The sequence below is a fragment of the Epinephelus fuscoguttatus genome, linkage group LG8 (assembly GCF_011397635.1).
Source record: "Epinephelus fuscoguttatus linkage group LG8, E.fuscoguttatus.final_Chr_v1".
In the NCBI taxonomy this organism is placed as follows: domain Eukaryota; kingdom Metazoa; phylum Chordata; class Actinopteri; order Perciformes; family Serranidae; genus Epinephelus; species Epinephelus fuscoguttatus.
Window position 1 is genome coordinate 31,146,496 of NC_064759.1, and position 17,530 is coordinate 31,164,025.

The window sequence follows — 17,530 nt, forward strand, 5'->3', positions numbered from 1 at the left end:
AGTGTCACTATCAACCAAGGATGTGAATGGTACATATGTGCTGTTAAAGAAACTGCTCTTGGTTTTCTGCCTCTTTCCCACATTATTGCTCTCTGTTCTCTCTCACTCCTTCCTGAGCTAAACCCGCTAATAACATAAATGGCTGAGTGGGGAGCTGAGATTCTGGGGTGTGTTTGAAACTGGTCACGCAGCTGCTCTCAGGCAGAGGGTAGTAAAAGGCACCGCTGTGCAATGTGCTAGAGTGGAAAAGCAAACATAAACACGCGCGCGCACACACACACACACACACACACACACAAAAACTATTTTCCCTCCCAGAACACATTATCATTATCTCAGCATCAACACTCCCTCAGATCAAATAATGCACATGAATGCACAGAAGGAAACATAAACATATGCACTTAATTAACATGCATAACAAACACTCTTATAGTGGTGCAGAAGAAAAAAAAAAGACGCCCCAACACAGCAGACATAAGTCTTGCACATACACACACCAACACGACACATACAAATAGTACATGAAAGTAGTTACTGGATGTCTACACTTGGGACAGATGTGACAAGAAAAAATAGAGAACAGGTTGGTGGATTACTGGTGCTTCATAGAAGGAACTGCACTTTACTTTACAGCTAATACGAGTTTTTCTTTGCTGAGGTAAGAGAAGAGACTGATGTTTTAAGCAGTATTGCAGCATTGTAGTCAGAGGTAACCCTGTAATTTTCAAGCACCCAGCACTTTACTTAACTTTCTTAATTTCCATGCTAGCTTTTACTGAGATGTCGTAAGATCGATCCTTGCAAAATGTGCAGATATAATAAAGTGTCCAGTGGCAGACATGGCATCCTGTATGTCGAATGGTAAAACAAGCCAACAAATGCATGGCTCAAATACACAAAGAACATAATGTTTTAAGATTTACTATGCAGGATTGTCAGTAACTGTTTGTTAACACGCTCACCAACAAAAGTGAAACGTAAAAGCCAACTCCACATTCACTCTCGTTTGGTGTTTTGTCTCACTATATTTGCGTTTCTTCTGCACTGTGTCTCTTGGATGCCTGTTGCTTGTGGTCTGGCACCTGGTTGTTATCTTTTATAAAGTCCTGACCTCACCTGAGCGCTGTGGGGGTACACGCCCATAAACATCCTGAGCACAGAAAATAAGAAAAAATTGGAAAATACAGGCAGAGTGCAGAATCTCTGCAGAAAAATACAGCACCGCAAACTTATATTGGGTCTTAAGTGACAACTGAGAGGGATTACTTCTGTATGTGTCTATACATTGTTTTTTTCAAACACCCAATTTTGCAGATGTTGGACAAAGATTAGCACAGGCTCTGAAAATATTTTCACAAAATATCTCCAGGAACCAATACCATGATATTTTCTGTCTAACCGCAACATGTTGATCTGTGGTCTGTACTGTAGTTTTCTAATGTTTGGGGATTTTTAAATCAAAATGCATTAATAGTCATATATTAACACAAGTGCTTCAAACTCTTGTCTTTTCCTTGCATTATTCACAAACGTTTCAAGTAGTGTCTTCCTGGAGCGAATGCCCTCTGAATGTGTGTTCCTAAAGATTGCTGTGAGCTTTTAGAATGCGTTAAGACTCCATATCCCCATGAAACACCCTGCACAGTGGAAGCTTTACCGGCTAAACCGCTGTAAAAGCCACAGAAAACTTTATAAGTGATGATAAGTGAAGGGGAAAATGATATCTAGTTGGTTTTGAAAGCACAGCTTCTCTACGTTGCATAAGGAAAGCAGCAAGCTTGCGTTAGTAACATTAACCCAGAAAATTTTATTCTCATTTAATTCTATTCGAGGAGAGAGACGGTGAAAGTGAGGGACAAAGACAGACGGACTAAAGGGAGAGAGGAAAGACATAGCGGACGGACAGACAGGAGAGGGTGAGACAGAAGGAGTGACATAGACAGACAGGTGCGTGCGTGCGTATGCGTGTGTGCGCATGCATGTTTGTAAGTGTTCATGTTTGGGGGGGGGTTTGAAGTATATGGCAGTTACCATGGTAACTAAGCCCAGCCCTGACACTCCAATCAGCAGGACTGCAGCAGGAGAACCCCTGCTGAGACAACACACACACACACACACTCACACACACACACACACACACACACACACACACAGACACCCACACAAAATGCAAGTATGTGCTGTTTTATTGGTCATCTGTTAGCATTAATATAATGTAAGAATACACACAAACACAGAACATTACATTTGCATGCACACACACAAATAGGCAAACAGAACACAGATACACAGAAAACTACATACACAGGACCCCTGCTGAGTGCACACACAAACATGTCTCAAAAAAGCCCATACACACTTACAAACACACACACACACACACACAGAAAACCCCTGCTGAGTCTATAGAAGGACACACACACACACACACACACACACACACACGGTCATAGACACAAATGGACAGACACACAAAGACACACGGACACAAATGTACAGCTTTGTCCTTTTCTTAACAATTTGTCATCCTACGGTAGCTGAAGGGAGGTAAGGAGGGGTGCGGAAAATATGTTCCGCCATTTGTCTTTAACAAGTGCACTGAAAAAAAAAAAGAAAGAAAGAAAAAAAAACACTGCTGTGCCACAGTCGGCCATTTTGTAAATCGCCGTGACGACTCAGTAGCAGCAAAGTGTCAGAACAAGTGGAGACAGAGAGAAGAAAAGGACAAACCAGGAAAGAGAGCGGATGTGGGATCAGAACTATTTTAACCGGAATGGATTACATTCAGAATAAATAGCTGTGATCGAGCAGATGAAGAGACAAAGAAGAGTAGAGACAGGAAAAAGGGTGTTTAGGTCTGTTTAGGATGAAAGACCTCACCTCCACACATACTGCTTTTACACTGAATTAGATCAACACCACTCTGTTTGAATGTGTCTGTGTGTGAGTGTGTTCAGGTGGGCTTAGTAAAGTATCTGAACTATCTATGTTTGCCGCTGTCTAAGAAAATGTGTGTGTAGACGAGCATGTCCTATTACCTCATAGCACTTTCTTTAACATGATTTTGAGTATTACAGTGATGTAGCTGCATACAACTCAGTTTACTGAGTATACCTGGATAAAACTAATGCCCAATAGTCAAGTCAATTTTATTTACACAGCCCAATATCACAATCAAATATTTGCCTCAAAGGGGCTCTAAAATCAGTCTGTCCTGGAGGAGGAATCCCTCCCACATTACGTTTTTTTTTTTTTTTGGGGCGGGGGGGGTTCCTCATTTGAATCAAGGGTCTATGAATAGAAGGTATCGTTGGCTGAGGAAAACGTCTGACTTGTGATATTGGGCTTTATAAATAAAACTGTTTTGACTGTTAGGCTGCATTAGTTTTAGCAAGGTGTACCTAAAAAGCTTGCAACTATATATGTGTGTATATGTACAGCACTTTCAAGTGCATCATCACTAGAACTATGATCAAGAGATTCCATCTGTAAAACCACCGTACAACTAAAAAAACTAAAAAATCTACAAATGCAATACAGACCTGTAACTACTTCAACAGTTACGATAAGAAATTATAGTAGCATTGCAACCACTTCCAGTTGTCATATTAGCGCTATTATAGGCTGGAACTCTACATCTCATCAGTTTATGATCACGTGAGGAGTATTGTTGTTATTTTACTTTACTATAATGTTTGATTGTAAATAACAACCTTTCGGAAACTATTTTATCAAACTAAAAAATAAAACCAACATTTAGGAGCGATGTACTGTGTAGGCAATACATAAACTAGTAAAAGCCAAAAAAGATTTCTGCATGTTTGTTGGGGTGTGTGAGTGAGTGGGTGAGTGAATCAGTTAGAGAGTGAGCAAGCGAGACAGAGAGAGAGAGAGAGAGAGAGAGAGAGAGAGAGAGTGTCAGAGGTAACCCTGTAATTTTTTAATATCTCTGAGGCTTGTAGGTTTTTAACGCCACCTGCTGGTAATTATAAAGTTAGTGTACACAGAATATGTATTCCTATCCACATCTTGTTTTAGGATTAGAGTTTCCCCTTCATGATGGGCTAAAACATTTACCCTTATATTCAAACCTTTAAAGTCACTTATTAATATAACCTGCATGTCATGTGGGTTCAAACTGGGAACCCTTTTGCTGTGAGGCCACACTAACTATTTAAGTCATTTTATGAAAATATAAGTTTGTGTCATATTTGCTGAAATTGTCACTATATTCTAAAAAAAATGATGAGACAGATAGTCTGTGAAAAATATCATGTTCCTCCTACTGCCTTTAATAGCATTCATTAGATTCAGTCCGCGGCTCAGCAGCAACAACCAATCACAGCCAAGAAGTCTCAAATGCAGTTGTCAATCATGGCATATCACTCCATGAACTGCTGTCAAACTGACAAAATATGAATCAAAATTCTGATACTGCATTGCCTATTTCTTACTCAAATGTTTTCAGAAACATATTGTAGTGTACTATTCAGCTGTAAAATGGGAAAGTTGGTCCGGCTGGTGGACGGTGCTTGGTATTGACATGACAGCTTTCAACATAGCAGCTGGGTCACAATCATTCTCATATTACAGCTAAACAGTTCACTACAATGTGTTTCTGAAAACATCTGAGGTGAGAAATTGACAATGCAGTAAAAGAATCTTGATTCATATTTGATCGGCACTGCCTAGTTTGACAACAGTTCACAAGTAGCGACTGACAGCTGCATTAGACTCCTCAGTGTCCTCCTCCTCTGATCTATTGTTTTCATTGACATGCAGTAAGACCATTGGAGATGCTATAAGGCAAAAGAGATGGCAGATGAATTTGATGTTTTTTTGCAGATTATCTGTTTTATTTAGTGCTGTGTGAATATACTGATGGTTTCAGCAAATACGAAAAACTTTTTTTAAGTTACCAACTGTAGCTTTAAGAAAGGACTTTTTATAAATAGAAAAACACTTAAATACACTGCATGCAGTACTACACTCATTGTTATGTTTTATTTTTTATGCAAAGATGTGCATTTAGACTTTCTGTTCATCTGCTGGTACATACTGGCACCTCATGGTGTAAACTGGTATTGCAAGTATTAGGTCCTCAAAACATTTTGCAAAGGTTTGGGAATTCCTGTTTAACTGCTTGTTTTGAATACTTTAATATGACTTTAACCATTTACTGTTTTAAAGTAAAAATGACAACAGATTTTTTTTAAAATGATTTGTTTTGTGCTTTTTCTACAGTGCCAGGGTTGGACTGGAACTAGCCACTAAAGACTGAACGAACAGAGACATGCTTTAACTTTATTCTGAATGAAATTCAACACTAAATGGAGATTGCAGTGGAATCAATATAGAATGAAAATTCCTATTTATTTACATAGAAATGACAATGTGTGTGTGTGTGTGTGTGTGTGTGTGTGTGTGTGTGTGTGTTCCAGACCTCAGAAACAAGACTGCCCTCTCCCAGTTCAGTACAGTGCAGAGCCAGGAGACCCATCACTCTGAGAACCTTGCTCCGTCTAGAAAACATTTTTATTTTCATTTAAAACACAAAATGTGAAAACTGCTGATTTCCTGTTTTCATATTAACCTGGGACTTTCCAGAAAAGTATATTTAATCACTAACATTATAAAATCAGTCCTGATTAAAGAGAAAATCAAATCCAAACAAAACTGAGAGCACCTTTAGAAACACCCACATTGTTTGAGCTTTCAGAGAACATGCTATGTGTTGGTGTTAACAGCAGTGACTTGGAAGCACAGTTCTGTAAAACTGCAAAAGAGAGAGAGAGAAAGAGGGAAAGAAGGAGAGGGAGCAAGGACACATCCTTAACAGTGTGCTGTCCTCCAAGTGCTTGTCTGCCTATGTTTGTTATTTTAGTCCAGCCAAAAAAGTAATTTGGCTGCTGCATCTTAGTGCTCTTCAGCCAGAAGTCTTTCTTTCTTTTTCTTTTTTTTTTTTTTAAGATATTTTTTGGGGCCTTTAATCGATAGGACAGTCAAGTGTGAAAAGGGGAGAGAGAGAGGGAGTGACACGCAGCAAAGGGCCACAGGCTGGAGTCGAACCCGGGCCGCTGCAGCAACAGCCTTGTATATGGGGCGCCTGCTCTATCCACTAAGCCACCGACGCCCCGCCAGTAGTCTTTCTATCATAGTTGTGCCACATCACATGCATCTTGGGTATCCACATCTCAGTAGCTTGTAGTTCAGCTCCAACAATGATTATTTACCTTTACATCTTTACTGTGGATCAGTAGTAACCACTTCGCCAACCTTAATGCAGGGTGCACAATCATGCTCCCTGATTTATACAGAGTATATTTATATATGTACTTACACATCCCAGTTAGGAGCTTGTCGTAATTGCTGGGTCAATACTGGAAGCTGAATGAAGGAGGGAGGAGATAGAAAGACAGTTAAAGAGAGAAAGAAGAAAGACAAGATTAAGAATCTTATCTGTAAGAAATTATTATATGACAGCAAAATATGTTTTTTAGATCCATTATGACTTTTAATAAGCTTGTTCAAATGTATTAAGTTTGCCCATACTTGAGTAAAATAATTGCAGTTTTTTAAATGTCTGATGGGTGAATAAAACAGATGAGATATTTGGAGAAAACTATCATCACACTATCTTATTATACCAATACTGATGTCTTAAAAGTAGTCAAAATATCTTAAATTGTTTTTTAAATGTTTTATTACAACTAAAATTATTTTTGAAAAGTATATGTTCTCAGGCTTTGGTGTTTAAAGTCAAACAAAACAGAAGTAGCCTAGAATAAATGGGACTGGAATAATGAGACTATGTCCTTGTCACTGCACTAATGACTCGCACTTGACTAATGACTAGGCGGAAACAACAGCAAGAGACTCATGCATTGTTACATGTTCCCGGTGAAGGTGTTTGCTGACAGGTAAAAATAAATTGCTGGCAAATGTGTCACAGAGGGAACACAAGGACTGGGAAAAACAAAAAATGATTACATAAAAAGTTATTTGTACTTGTTTACTGTTTACAGCAAAATAGAGGAAACAGCCACAGTGTCACTGAGCTGAGAGCAAGAACTCCCATGCAGCTATGCAGTAATAAACTCTAAAATATTCACTAAAACTGCAAAATCATCTTGTCATACCCAACCACTTGTGATGCAACAATATTTCAACAGGGAATCATAAGTAAATAAATGTTTTTCTTACCAATGTTGAGTTCATCAGCTTGTTAGCAATAACTTTATGTCCAACCACACAGCAAAGGTAGCACAGCAGGTTGAGTTTGGAGCGAGTGGCTGTGGAGTGAGGAGGAGGAGGAGGAGCAGTGGAGGGGTTCGGTTCTTCAAGGGGTGAACAAAGCTGTAAGATGAAGACAGTCCAGTCTTCATCACTCAGGGACTGCATCTTCTCAACTGAAGGAGAGAAGATGAGAAAAAGTCAGCCTCAAGACAGACTGGGGCCAATGATCCTCTGTACTTTCTATAGGACTCTGATACTGACTCGAAAAACACAAGTACCACAGTACCTGAATATGCTGGTACACAAAGGGTTTTGGGATCAAATCGCAAAGGAGGGCTCTTAAGAATCTGGCAAACAGAGAGAGAATACCACACTGTGAGCCTAACTGTGAGCTGTCTGATCTTCATATCTCATTCCCATGAAACTGTTGTCATATGAAAACAGTATATACTGTTTTCATATTCATCATGCAAGCATTTTTATTACAGTGAAAATGTTCCATAAAACTTAAGCAATATTGTTGTTTGATACTGTCTACCTTACACAATCTAGTTTTGAAAGGGGCTTAATATAAAACATTGAAACACTCCTCACAAGGACATTTACTATTTAAGATTATTCTAGTCTATTTATAGATTTATTTTAAGTATCTGAAAACACCCTGAAATCTGAAATAGCCTTCTTCCAATATAATTGCCTGTCTGTACCTTGGGGTTGTCCATGATTGGGGTGACAGTCAGATCAGAGTCAGTATGGAGAAGAGCTTTCACACAAGATGTGATGTCAGTACCAGTGCTGGTCTAAGATAGAAGACAAAAGAGTCGACTTGAGCAAAGGAGGTGAGAAGTATTCTCCAGTAGATGGAAGCAGAGGATAACATGCCTTTAATGTCAAACATATAAAATATATTTGACACTATAGTTAAAAAAAAAAAAAAAAAAAAGACCTGCAGTAGTGTGATTGGGTTATGCATAGTGACTACGTTGTTATTATATTAGTATTAACCTCTCCTCTCTGCTGTTAACATGTTGTGAAAGATTTCAGAGTGTATGGTGGCAGTAACCTGAGGTGGAGGGGTCTCATTTGGACAGTTTGAAATACTGCAGCTTCTCCTTGAGTTGGCACAGGAGCTAGAGGAAAAATAGGATGATGATTATATTAAAATATTCTGCTTTCTTTTTATGGCTAACCGTTGGATAGGGATACATGAGAGTGATCCCCTGTAGGGTACAGTATTGCTGAGGATAGATGTGTAAATACCACTGGGGCCACCCTAAAATCACACTTTACAAATTACAGTACTGTATTATACTGTGTACACCCCTGTAGAGTATATTGTAGATGTGTATGTGTCCAGCATACAAGTTTGGACGGAGTACAATATTTTGTGTAACTCTTTCAAGATTCACCTTCTTTTCAGAAAGAAGAAAATAACGGATTTTATGCAGGATTATCAGTAATTGTTTGTAAACAGGCTCACCAGTGAAAGTGAAACTAAAAGCCAACCCCAGATTCCCTCTCATTTGGCATTGCGCCTCACTATATTTGCATTGTTTTAGATGTGTGCTGCTTGTGGTCTGGCACCTGGTCGCCAGAAGGGCACCTGGGCACCTGGGGGGCTGCATAGTATAAGGCCATCATTTAGCTTACTGCTTTGACAGGTAGACAACCCTGACAAAACAGCTATAATTCTGTGACCCCTGAAAAGTCTGTCATAACAAGTAGACGGGCAGCAGTTGGACTAAACTGAGTACCTCAACAGAAAAATCGCTTCAGTGTTGTCCTCATCCACACCACTCTTTGGCCGGAGCTCTGACACGTTATCTGGAGGAGAAAAGCACAAAAGACGTGAAATCTAATTTTCTGGGGTTCATTACAACACACAGTATATCTGAGACACATATCTAGTAATTGCCACAAAGGTGAAAAATGGAGCACACATTTTAATCAGGGATGAGATTGCACAATAGCACCTACAGCAAACACTGATCAGCCCAAATGTTTGCAGTTGAGGGGAAAAGAATAGAGCATAACAAAACTGGCTTATCCAGAAAACCTGATTGCCACAGCCAGGTTCATACATCTGTTATGGTGAAACATAACACAGAAAAATAAGTTGTTAAAGGAATGAAAACCTCACTTATTATTCTTTGTTTATGCTTTGCTGATTGTGCCTGTTGTGTCTGTCCTTCCAACAATATCAAGTTGCAAACTCTCAGTGGTGCTGCTGAGAAACAGCCTGGCTTAGAGGTATGATAATTGGTTTCTTTTCTTCCCATAAAAAATACAGTAAATACAGTATGCAAAGTCAAATGAACAACCTTAAAAATTATCAACCTCCATCTCTCTCAAACACACACACACACACACACACACACACACACACACACAAGGTGCACATATACAGAGGAAGGGCTGTACTGAATAACTTTTTTTTTTGCATTTGAAGCTTCTATTGAGATTTTGAATTAATTATGACTTTACAACTGTAAAAAAAAAATTAAAAAATCATCAAGTATAATCCTGACTTTCAATAAAGGGATTCATCAGATTAAATTAGTTAGTCTTCTTCTTTTATCAAATCATTTTTTCATGAATAAATGTAATTTATTGTGTGTTTAGATTGTAGTGCTCTGTTAATACAGGTGCATGCCTGACCTTACGTGCAGCAGGCAGTAGTGCAACCAGTTTTTGCAATCGCAGAGGAAATGTTGTCCCTGAAAGGCTTAACACCAACAAATATGGACTGAAGCTGAATATTTTGTTTGATAAAAACATGCTGTGAATTTCTGAAGTGATTACATTTATCTTTTATATAAATACATTTTGACATTTGGACTTAGACTTGGACCAGTGCTCTTGAATTGTTGGAAATGTCTGGATTACGAGTCGCAAACACTCCTAAACAACCACAACTGGAATATAATTCTAGTATAATTCTAATGATATCAGTGTAGACTAGTCTGTATCTGCAGCTGTGCAGAAATAGCAGGTTCAAACAAAATTAAAAGAAAAGCAAAAAAGAAAAAAAGCTTTGCAACATTCAAATTCAAATTTCAATGTTATAAATTAAGCTTCAGAGTTTTCAACAATTTGATACAACCCTATAAAGAGGACATAACTACTAGAATAAGGTGGTATATAATATTTCAAAACTACTATTAAATCCAAACTAAAATGTCTCCCCTTCTGTCCCTCAGTTATGATGTTGAGTAATGGCCATGAAAGTGTTTTATGCAGAATATTTTGATGTCACAGTGGAGTTGCCTTTCAACCGTTTGGATATAAAATGTCATTACTTCATCATGATATCCTCTTAGGCATTTGTGTAAAGTTTTGTCACAATTAGCAGAAGAAGTTTTGAGTTATGGCCAAAAACATGCTTCATGAAGTCAAACTGACCTTGAACTTTAACCTATTGCCACCAAAATCTAATCACTTCATTGCTGAAATCAGGGGGATGTTTGCGCCACATTTGAAGAAATTCCCCCAGGGCATTCGTGAGATATCGCACTCATGAGAATGGGACAGACAGAAGGATAGACAGACAACCTAAAAAACATACTGCCTGCAGCTACAGATATTGCCGATGGGGAGGCATAATTACACAGACATAGAGGAATATGTTACCCAGTATAAATGACGTATTGGGCTGCAGTGTGTGGCAAGCCTGCTGGGCACCAGTAAGCTTGGGGTCATCTTCTCTCGTTGCATCCCCATCTCCTCCTCTCTCCTTTCTCATCTCCGTTTTCAAGCTCTGGCTATTCCTTAAGGCTCCAGAGGTTGTGTGTCTGACAGCTTGTTGGCAATCAGTCCTTCTGTCTGATGTTCTGTTAATCGTTGCAGTTGCTGTCTCTGATGAAATCAGGTTCTTAGAAATCCTATGGGCTGGCTGGGTGATGGCCGAATGGCTGTTGGGAAGCTTGTTTGTCTGTCCTGGAGGAAAAGGGTCAGGAAACCCTGCGTTTCTGTGGAGGTATTGAAAAAAAAACACATTAACACAAACTACTTCAACTGATGGAAAAAATGTAGCATATGAACTTGTTTCATTAAACATAATTGTAATTCTGCAGGCTGTAAGCTGTGCTGTTAAACTGTATTGCATCATATTATAACGTGTTTCAAAATACAAGGCTTCTCCCAGGCGATTAAATAAGACTAGACTGGACTTAGATTACACTTTGCCATGTACATCCACTGCTGTGTGCATTACTATTTTCACAAAACGGATTTGTGTGCAATAAAACAAAATGTCTGTAAATGCTGTGGGTACTGTACAATTAAAAGAAAAAATAATAATATACACACCTCAAGCTAGCTGAACCAATCCCTTCACACTTGATTTTTTCCTCCTGATCCTCTTCTTCATCTTCCTCTTCCTCTTCCTGCATTTGTACTTGTTTCCAGAAAGGGTGGTCCAGTAACTCAGGCCAGTCTATCCTAATAATTAAAAACCAAAAAAAATAAACATTAGGATACAGAAAAGGGACACTAAACTCAATATGCAAAAAAAGCAGCTTAGAAACTCTCGAGGTGTCCACTTTCACTTGAGTCAGGAACTAGACTTCTTTTTAATGCAAAGTACAAGATAATAGCCACGATGTTAAGACAAAGGGATTACGTGTGCATGTGCGTGTGTGTGTCTATTAATCTGACCTCTTATCTGGGTTTTTGTTGAGCAAGCCTTGGAGAAGATTCTGGAAGTCCTTACTGGCAGGACTGGCTGAAAACACTGTAACAAACAACATAGAAAAATGCCTTATAATTAAAACAAACCAAAAAACAACCTCTCTAACAGCAATATACAAGGAAAAGTTGCCCTAAACAAGGCATCATATTGCTGGTAATATTTCTTCAAGTGTGCAGCAACAAAAATATTTATCAAACATCATATCTCTGTGTGATTGTGTGTACGTGACAGAGTGTGTATCACCTGTCTGTGTGGGAGCCGGTGGTTCCTGATGTAAAATCATCTCTGTCAGTTCAGTGTCGCTATCAGAATAGAATGGAGGTTTACCTGGGAAGCAACAGTTTGGATTTATGTTTACAACACAGTACAGTAAATGACATAGTATAATACAGTATGTTGGGTCAGCATTAGTATCTTATTTCCTGTTAAGTGCTGTTCTGTTTCAACAGATTTACACCTTAGAGTTTTAGGATTCACTTGTAGGTTACAGTACTCAAATTCTGTAACTTAAATATTAAGATCTTTTCTTTTCACCTCAGTTCATCATCAGTAGCATCATCATAAATATCATGAATTACAGGTAACCAACAGAGTAAGATGGCTATGTTTACATGCACAAAATATTTAAGGTTTTTACCCTTATTTTGAAAAAGACTATATTCCCACTAAGCTGTTTACACAGACAGCTGTGCATGTCATGACATGTAGCTATCACATCAAAACATGGAAAAGTGGAACAGCCAAAGCCACTTGTGCCACTTTGCTTCTTTGCATCAAAATAGGATTTTTCACCTGGTTGAAAAGGTCTCCATTGTGATATGTGCACAAAGTCGACCATAAACAGGCAAGAGCTTGTATGTCAAAACTGCCATGAAAACCACAACTTAGGTGGAAATTCCAAAAGCGCTGTAGACCGGTCCAAACAAAACCACTCCAAACTAAAACCAGCCTAATACGTGCATATCCCACATTTCTTAATCTGGAAATGCTTCACGCGCAAAAATGCCTAATTCTGAATATCCAAACAGAAAATGCTGTTTACATGACAAAAATTCAGAATATTGTCCTAATCCGAATAATACTGGAATGTTACTGTGTATGTAAAGATAGTTAATGTGTTTATGTTTGTTTGTGTGTGTATGTGCATGTGTGAGAAACAGTGAGTGTACCAGTATACATGTAGTAGAGTATACATCCCAGAGCCCAGAGATCAGAGCTCATACTGGTTTCTGATCCCTGCAAAACCTCTGGAGCACTGTAAGTTGGAGGACCTGAAAATAAACACACATACAGTAATTAGGAAAGACAAAATAGTTAAAGAACAGCTTTAACAGCTATCATAAACAAAAGGTCATCATGTAATAAGGTGTCATGAATAATCAATATGTTTGCTAATGGCAAAACAATTATTTAAGTTACTGAGTGACAGTGGACTTCTTTAGATCACTTTTCATACTTTGTCCACAATGTATAACATGTTCTCATCATTTAGCTCCACCATCCCCTTGTTCTCCCTCCTCTGGCTCCTGCCCTTCTGAAACCACCCACATAAGAGGGTTTTTTTGTAACATAAAACATGACTCCTGTTGTTGCACACCTAGCTATTTGTCAGCTGCCATTAGTTTTCCTCTACGTGCATTTTCACCCTCCCTGTCACAAAATAAAAGCTGCCTGCTTGTTTCCCAGCTGCAAATAAGTTTCTCCCAACTTGTGTCCCAGATCAAATGCATTCGTCAAAACTATCCACATCTTTGGACTCCTCTTGGCTAATTGGCTGGATAGCTTATCCATTAATCAACAAATATACAGAACCAACATGATGAAAAAGACAGTAGTCTTACCATGTAATTTTTTCCTCATGTTGTTATAGTTCTCCTTGCTATCTCCTCCCCCTGCCTCCTCAGATGTAGGGAGCAAGGTGAAGAAATCCTCCAGTGCCTCTCCATCTGCTTTGGACAGACAGAAGTTCCCAAACTTCAAAGTCCCGCTGCCATCCAGTAGGATCTATGGGCAACAAAAGGAGAGTTACTGCATTCATATCATGATTTTGCTGTTATATTGACAGTCATACAAACACATGAGCGGAGATGCAAACCTTAGCAGGGGTCAACTGAGAGAAAATGATTCCTGAGTCATGGATGTGTTTCAGTCCTTTGACCAAGTCCCATCCAAACCTCCTCACCACATCTTCTGACAGACACCCATCATGACCAATTACAGACTCCAGGGAACCACCTGACAAACAGATGGATAGAGAGACAAAAGAGAGATTGTCGTCCGAGAGAATAAAGAGAAACAAGAGAGCAATCAGTACATGAAAGTGAGTATCTGTCTATAATCAAATAGACCAGAATATCAGGATATTTTCCATTTAGGAAATCTCATCAGTTTATTGCTGTAGATGCATTTCTCACTCCATATCTTGCAATAGCTGTAAACCAGCAGTCAGTTATTACATCTAATCGTGTATTATTATTTAGACGGGGTGCAAGAAATAATTACTGACCTGTACAGAGCTCCACTACCAACCAGAGGTGGCCACTTGTCTCATACCACTCATAGAAGCATACTATGTTCGGATGATCCAGATCATGGCTGAGACGTACCTAAAGGGGGACAGAAGCAAGACATCTGTAAATGTGTACGGTATCTATTTTTTATTGCAAGACTCAAAAGCAAACATAATGCACATGCAGTATCCCTATAAAATTGGAAGTGTTTGGTTGACAATGTTGATAGAAATGTGGGAAACTCATTAGACTGGAAATAGAGCCCAAATCTCTGATGTCTGGTTCTTGGGGTTTTTTTTCTGATGACAGCATAATTAGTAGAAGTGTAAGTCAATATAACTGTTGAAAATCTTCTAATCATTATTTCATATTTGGTGATTTCAGGCTTCCTTGGGGCTGCATTAAACAACTTTATCATTAACATATAAAAATATAAAAATGTAATAGGTCTTAATAAGTTTGTAGTTTAAAGAAATATATTACATGGTTAGTGATCTCAGGTCTTTTGGCTTTGTCAGCGCAGATGATGGCTACATAGTTGAGATTGCCCTTCCTTCTTCCTTTATAGACAACAGAGCTACTGCCTGCTCCGAGCTCCTCATACAGGATAAAGTTCTCCATCCCCTGTGGAAAAGAAATAAAAGGTCTAGTCATAATCATAAGACATTTTCAGAAGCTGAGTTTATAAATCAAGAGAGTAGTTTGTCATCAGTGAAGAAAAGAAGCAGAGGTACATCAAACATTTAACCAAACAGTACTTTAAGACTGTGGCATTACTTTAAATGTTGTGCATTTTCTGTAATGTTATTTACTCTGACAAAAAGAAACATGATATTGTTTATAATTACAGTTTAAACAATTACTGAATTGCCACAGCATGAAACCTTATCATGTTGTCATCTGTATGGTCTGGCATTGGCCAACATCAGTTTTTATAAAGAAATAACAGGACCACATTTCAAAATGGCGTCATGAGTTTATTTTATCAAACGTCAAAGAAAAACAGATACATGAACATAAATACTGTATTTTGTTTAATGTAAAGGCTGAAGTATATCGTATTGGTCCTGTTAAGTTAACCATATGAGGAACATATATTTAGTAAACTATAGGCTTACATTTGCCACATCTAATGCTAGCTACGGTATACAGTTTGCTGCCTGTAAAATTTACCAGGTGATGTTAATTACGGCTGATTACTTGAAGAACACCTGTTTGACTCAGGGCTCCATTTGAGCAGTCATAAAATAGTTTTTAATTTTCAGCTGGCTATAAAATACAGCTGCTATAATTATATCAAATTGGCATGTTTAAGTAGATAACTTTCGGGAGGTGAAAAGCATATTATACGTCAACTTCAACTGTCAAATTAGAGGCTAACGGTTACGTTAGCTTGTATTGTATGTGGTCCGCTAACGTTATCGTCTGTTCAAAAGTACAGGCAGTTTGTTCGCTTGTGACAAAACAGCAGTTTATTGTAACACACGCGATAAAAAAAAAGTAACGTAACTACATGAAAATTGCATTCACCTATGCAGAGAACCACAAAACACTTAATTACTTATATGTTAGCCATTCCTCACGTTTATTACCAAACTAACTTACAACTTACCTCTTCAACGACCCGCTGTTTGTTGGCGGAAGCGTAATGGGCCACGAAATTCCTGCTGGAAGAGGGGAGTCTGGAGCACTTATGATAAAATGAAGGCTGCATCTTCATACCAAAGTCATCACGTTTATATAAAGAAGTGTAGTTTAGTTTATGAAATATTTCTACAGACACATGCTTTGGAGAAAGGTTGGCAGTATTGTAACGTCAAAGATTTATTGGTTTTAACTTGCCCATCTTCACATGGTATGTTCCTGCGTTGCTAGGATACAAGGGTGCACACAACAGACAGCGCATGGTTGGGCTCAATGCTGCAACAATCACCATAAAATGACTGTATGACACTTTAAAAGGTATATTACACACCCTTTACATTGCATATATCCTTGAATTTTCTCTTGAATTGAACTGTAATACTTTTTATTGTTATTTCCATCTTTTGCGGTACAGCCAATGTTCAAATTTTCATTTCCAAAAACGTTTCTTTTCGTAGTCACTTTTCATATGGAGAGTGAAGTTTCATCAAAATAATATGGCGGTGTCTGGAGAGGAAAGGCCACAGATCAAGCCCGTATTTCACTTTTAAAAGATTAATATAGTAACTACTCCTCCTACCTGCCTGCTATACATTTTGGTTTCAGTCTTTGTCAGCTCCTGTAATGCAGTTAGTACATACATTTCAATGAGCAAAGAAATAGAGTCATTTAGGCTTCTGTACAGAGTCCTGATTGACCTGTTGGGGAGCAAATCTGTTGCTGGGTCGCTAGTGACTGGCCCACCACCCTCTGCACTTTATGTATTCTTGTCACAAAGTTCCCATTAAGTCCAGAGCAAGCAGTCCTCCTTTGCTGGAACAACGCCATTTGAGTGGGAATTTAATTAAATACAACTTGAATATCCAGCATGTGATCTAAAATAATAAAGCTCTTAAAACTAGATTGTGACTCATGGTCTTATGACATGTTTAAAAAAATTAGCTAATCATTTTAGATGTGCACATGTGCCACAAATGAATGCTCCATTTACTGCAAACACTGCCCCAGATTATGTAAAATAAGATAGAAATGCATGTATGCATAGAGCCAAGAGAGTGTCAGGGTTTGGGCATAGACCTTAATCCTGTATGGTTCTCCAGTGTCCATAGATTAACAGCGTTTGGGCCTGCTGTGTTGCAGTCTCCCCCCCAAATTCATTTTGGTCCACTTTCAGAAACACAAAGCCTGCATTTAGGAATAAGTTAAGACTCCAGTGAAAGCTGATTCTTCAGATTCACCAAACGGTGTGACAGACAAGGACTCCAGTGAATGAGACCATCAGCTCCCTGAAATGTGGGCTTGCTGTGAATATAACTTTGTGCCAACCGTCTTCACTTGCACACACTTGTCTCAACAGACCCGATTGCTCCCACTTTTCTTTTTAGTGTTACATTCAGAGATGAGCCAAAAATATTAGTGTCCTTTTTTCAGTTTTAAACAATGGTTT

The 17,530-nt window shown here is 38.5% G+C and overlaps 1 protein-coding gene across 1 annotated transcript in view; it reads right to left on the reverse strand.

The window, feature by feature from the left end:
* The window catches only part of ulk4 (unc-51 like kinase 4), a 116,205-nt gene extending 100,203 nt beyond the window's left edge, over positions 1 to 16,002 (reverse strand). The window contains exons 1-17 of the mRNA XM_049583518.1: positions 15,970 to 16,002; positions 14,923 to 15,063; positions 14,436 to 14,535; positions 14,025 to 14,164; positions 13,771 to 13,933; positions 13,099 to 13,200; positions 12,173 to 12,256; positions 11,896 to 11,971; positions 11,548 to 11,679; positions 10,870 to 11,207; positions 8,994 to 9,063; positions 8,303 to 8,369; positions 7,947 to 8,039; positions 7,526 to 7,586; positions 7,207 to 7,412; positions 6,344 to 6,390; positions 5,447 to 5,525 (exon numbers count right to left, since the gene is read on the reverse strand). Coding sequence (XP_049439475.1) covers positions 5,447 to 5,525; positions 6,344 to 6,390; positions 7,207 to 7,412; positions 7,526 to 7,586; positions 7,947 to 8,039; positions 8,303 to 8,369; positions 8,994 to 9,063; positions 10,870 to 11,207; positions 11,548 to 11,679; positions 11,896 to 11,971; positions 12,173 to 12,256; positions 13,099 to 13,200; positions 13,771 to 13,933; positions 14,025 to 14,164; positions 14,436 to 14,535; positions 14,923 to 15,060 — 1,896 coding nt within the window. The 5' untranslated portion in view covers positions 15,061 to 15,063; positions 15,970 to 16,002. The remainder of the gene's footprint in view (positions 1 to 5,446; positions 5,526 to 6,343; positions 6,391 to 7,206; positions 7,413 to 7,525; positions 7,587 to 7,946; positions 8,040 to 8,302; positions 8,370 to 8,993; positions 9,064 to 10,869; positions 11,208 to 11,547; positions 11,680 to 11,895; positions 11,972 to 12,172; positions 12,257 to 13,098; positions 13,201 to 13,770; positions 13,934 to 14,024; positions 14,165 to 14,435; positions 14,536 to 14,922; positions 15,064 to 15,969) is intronic.
* Between the last annotated feature and the right edge of the window lie 1,528 nt (positions 16,003 to 17,530).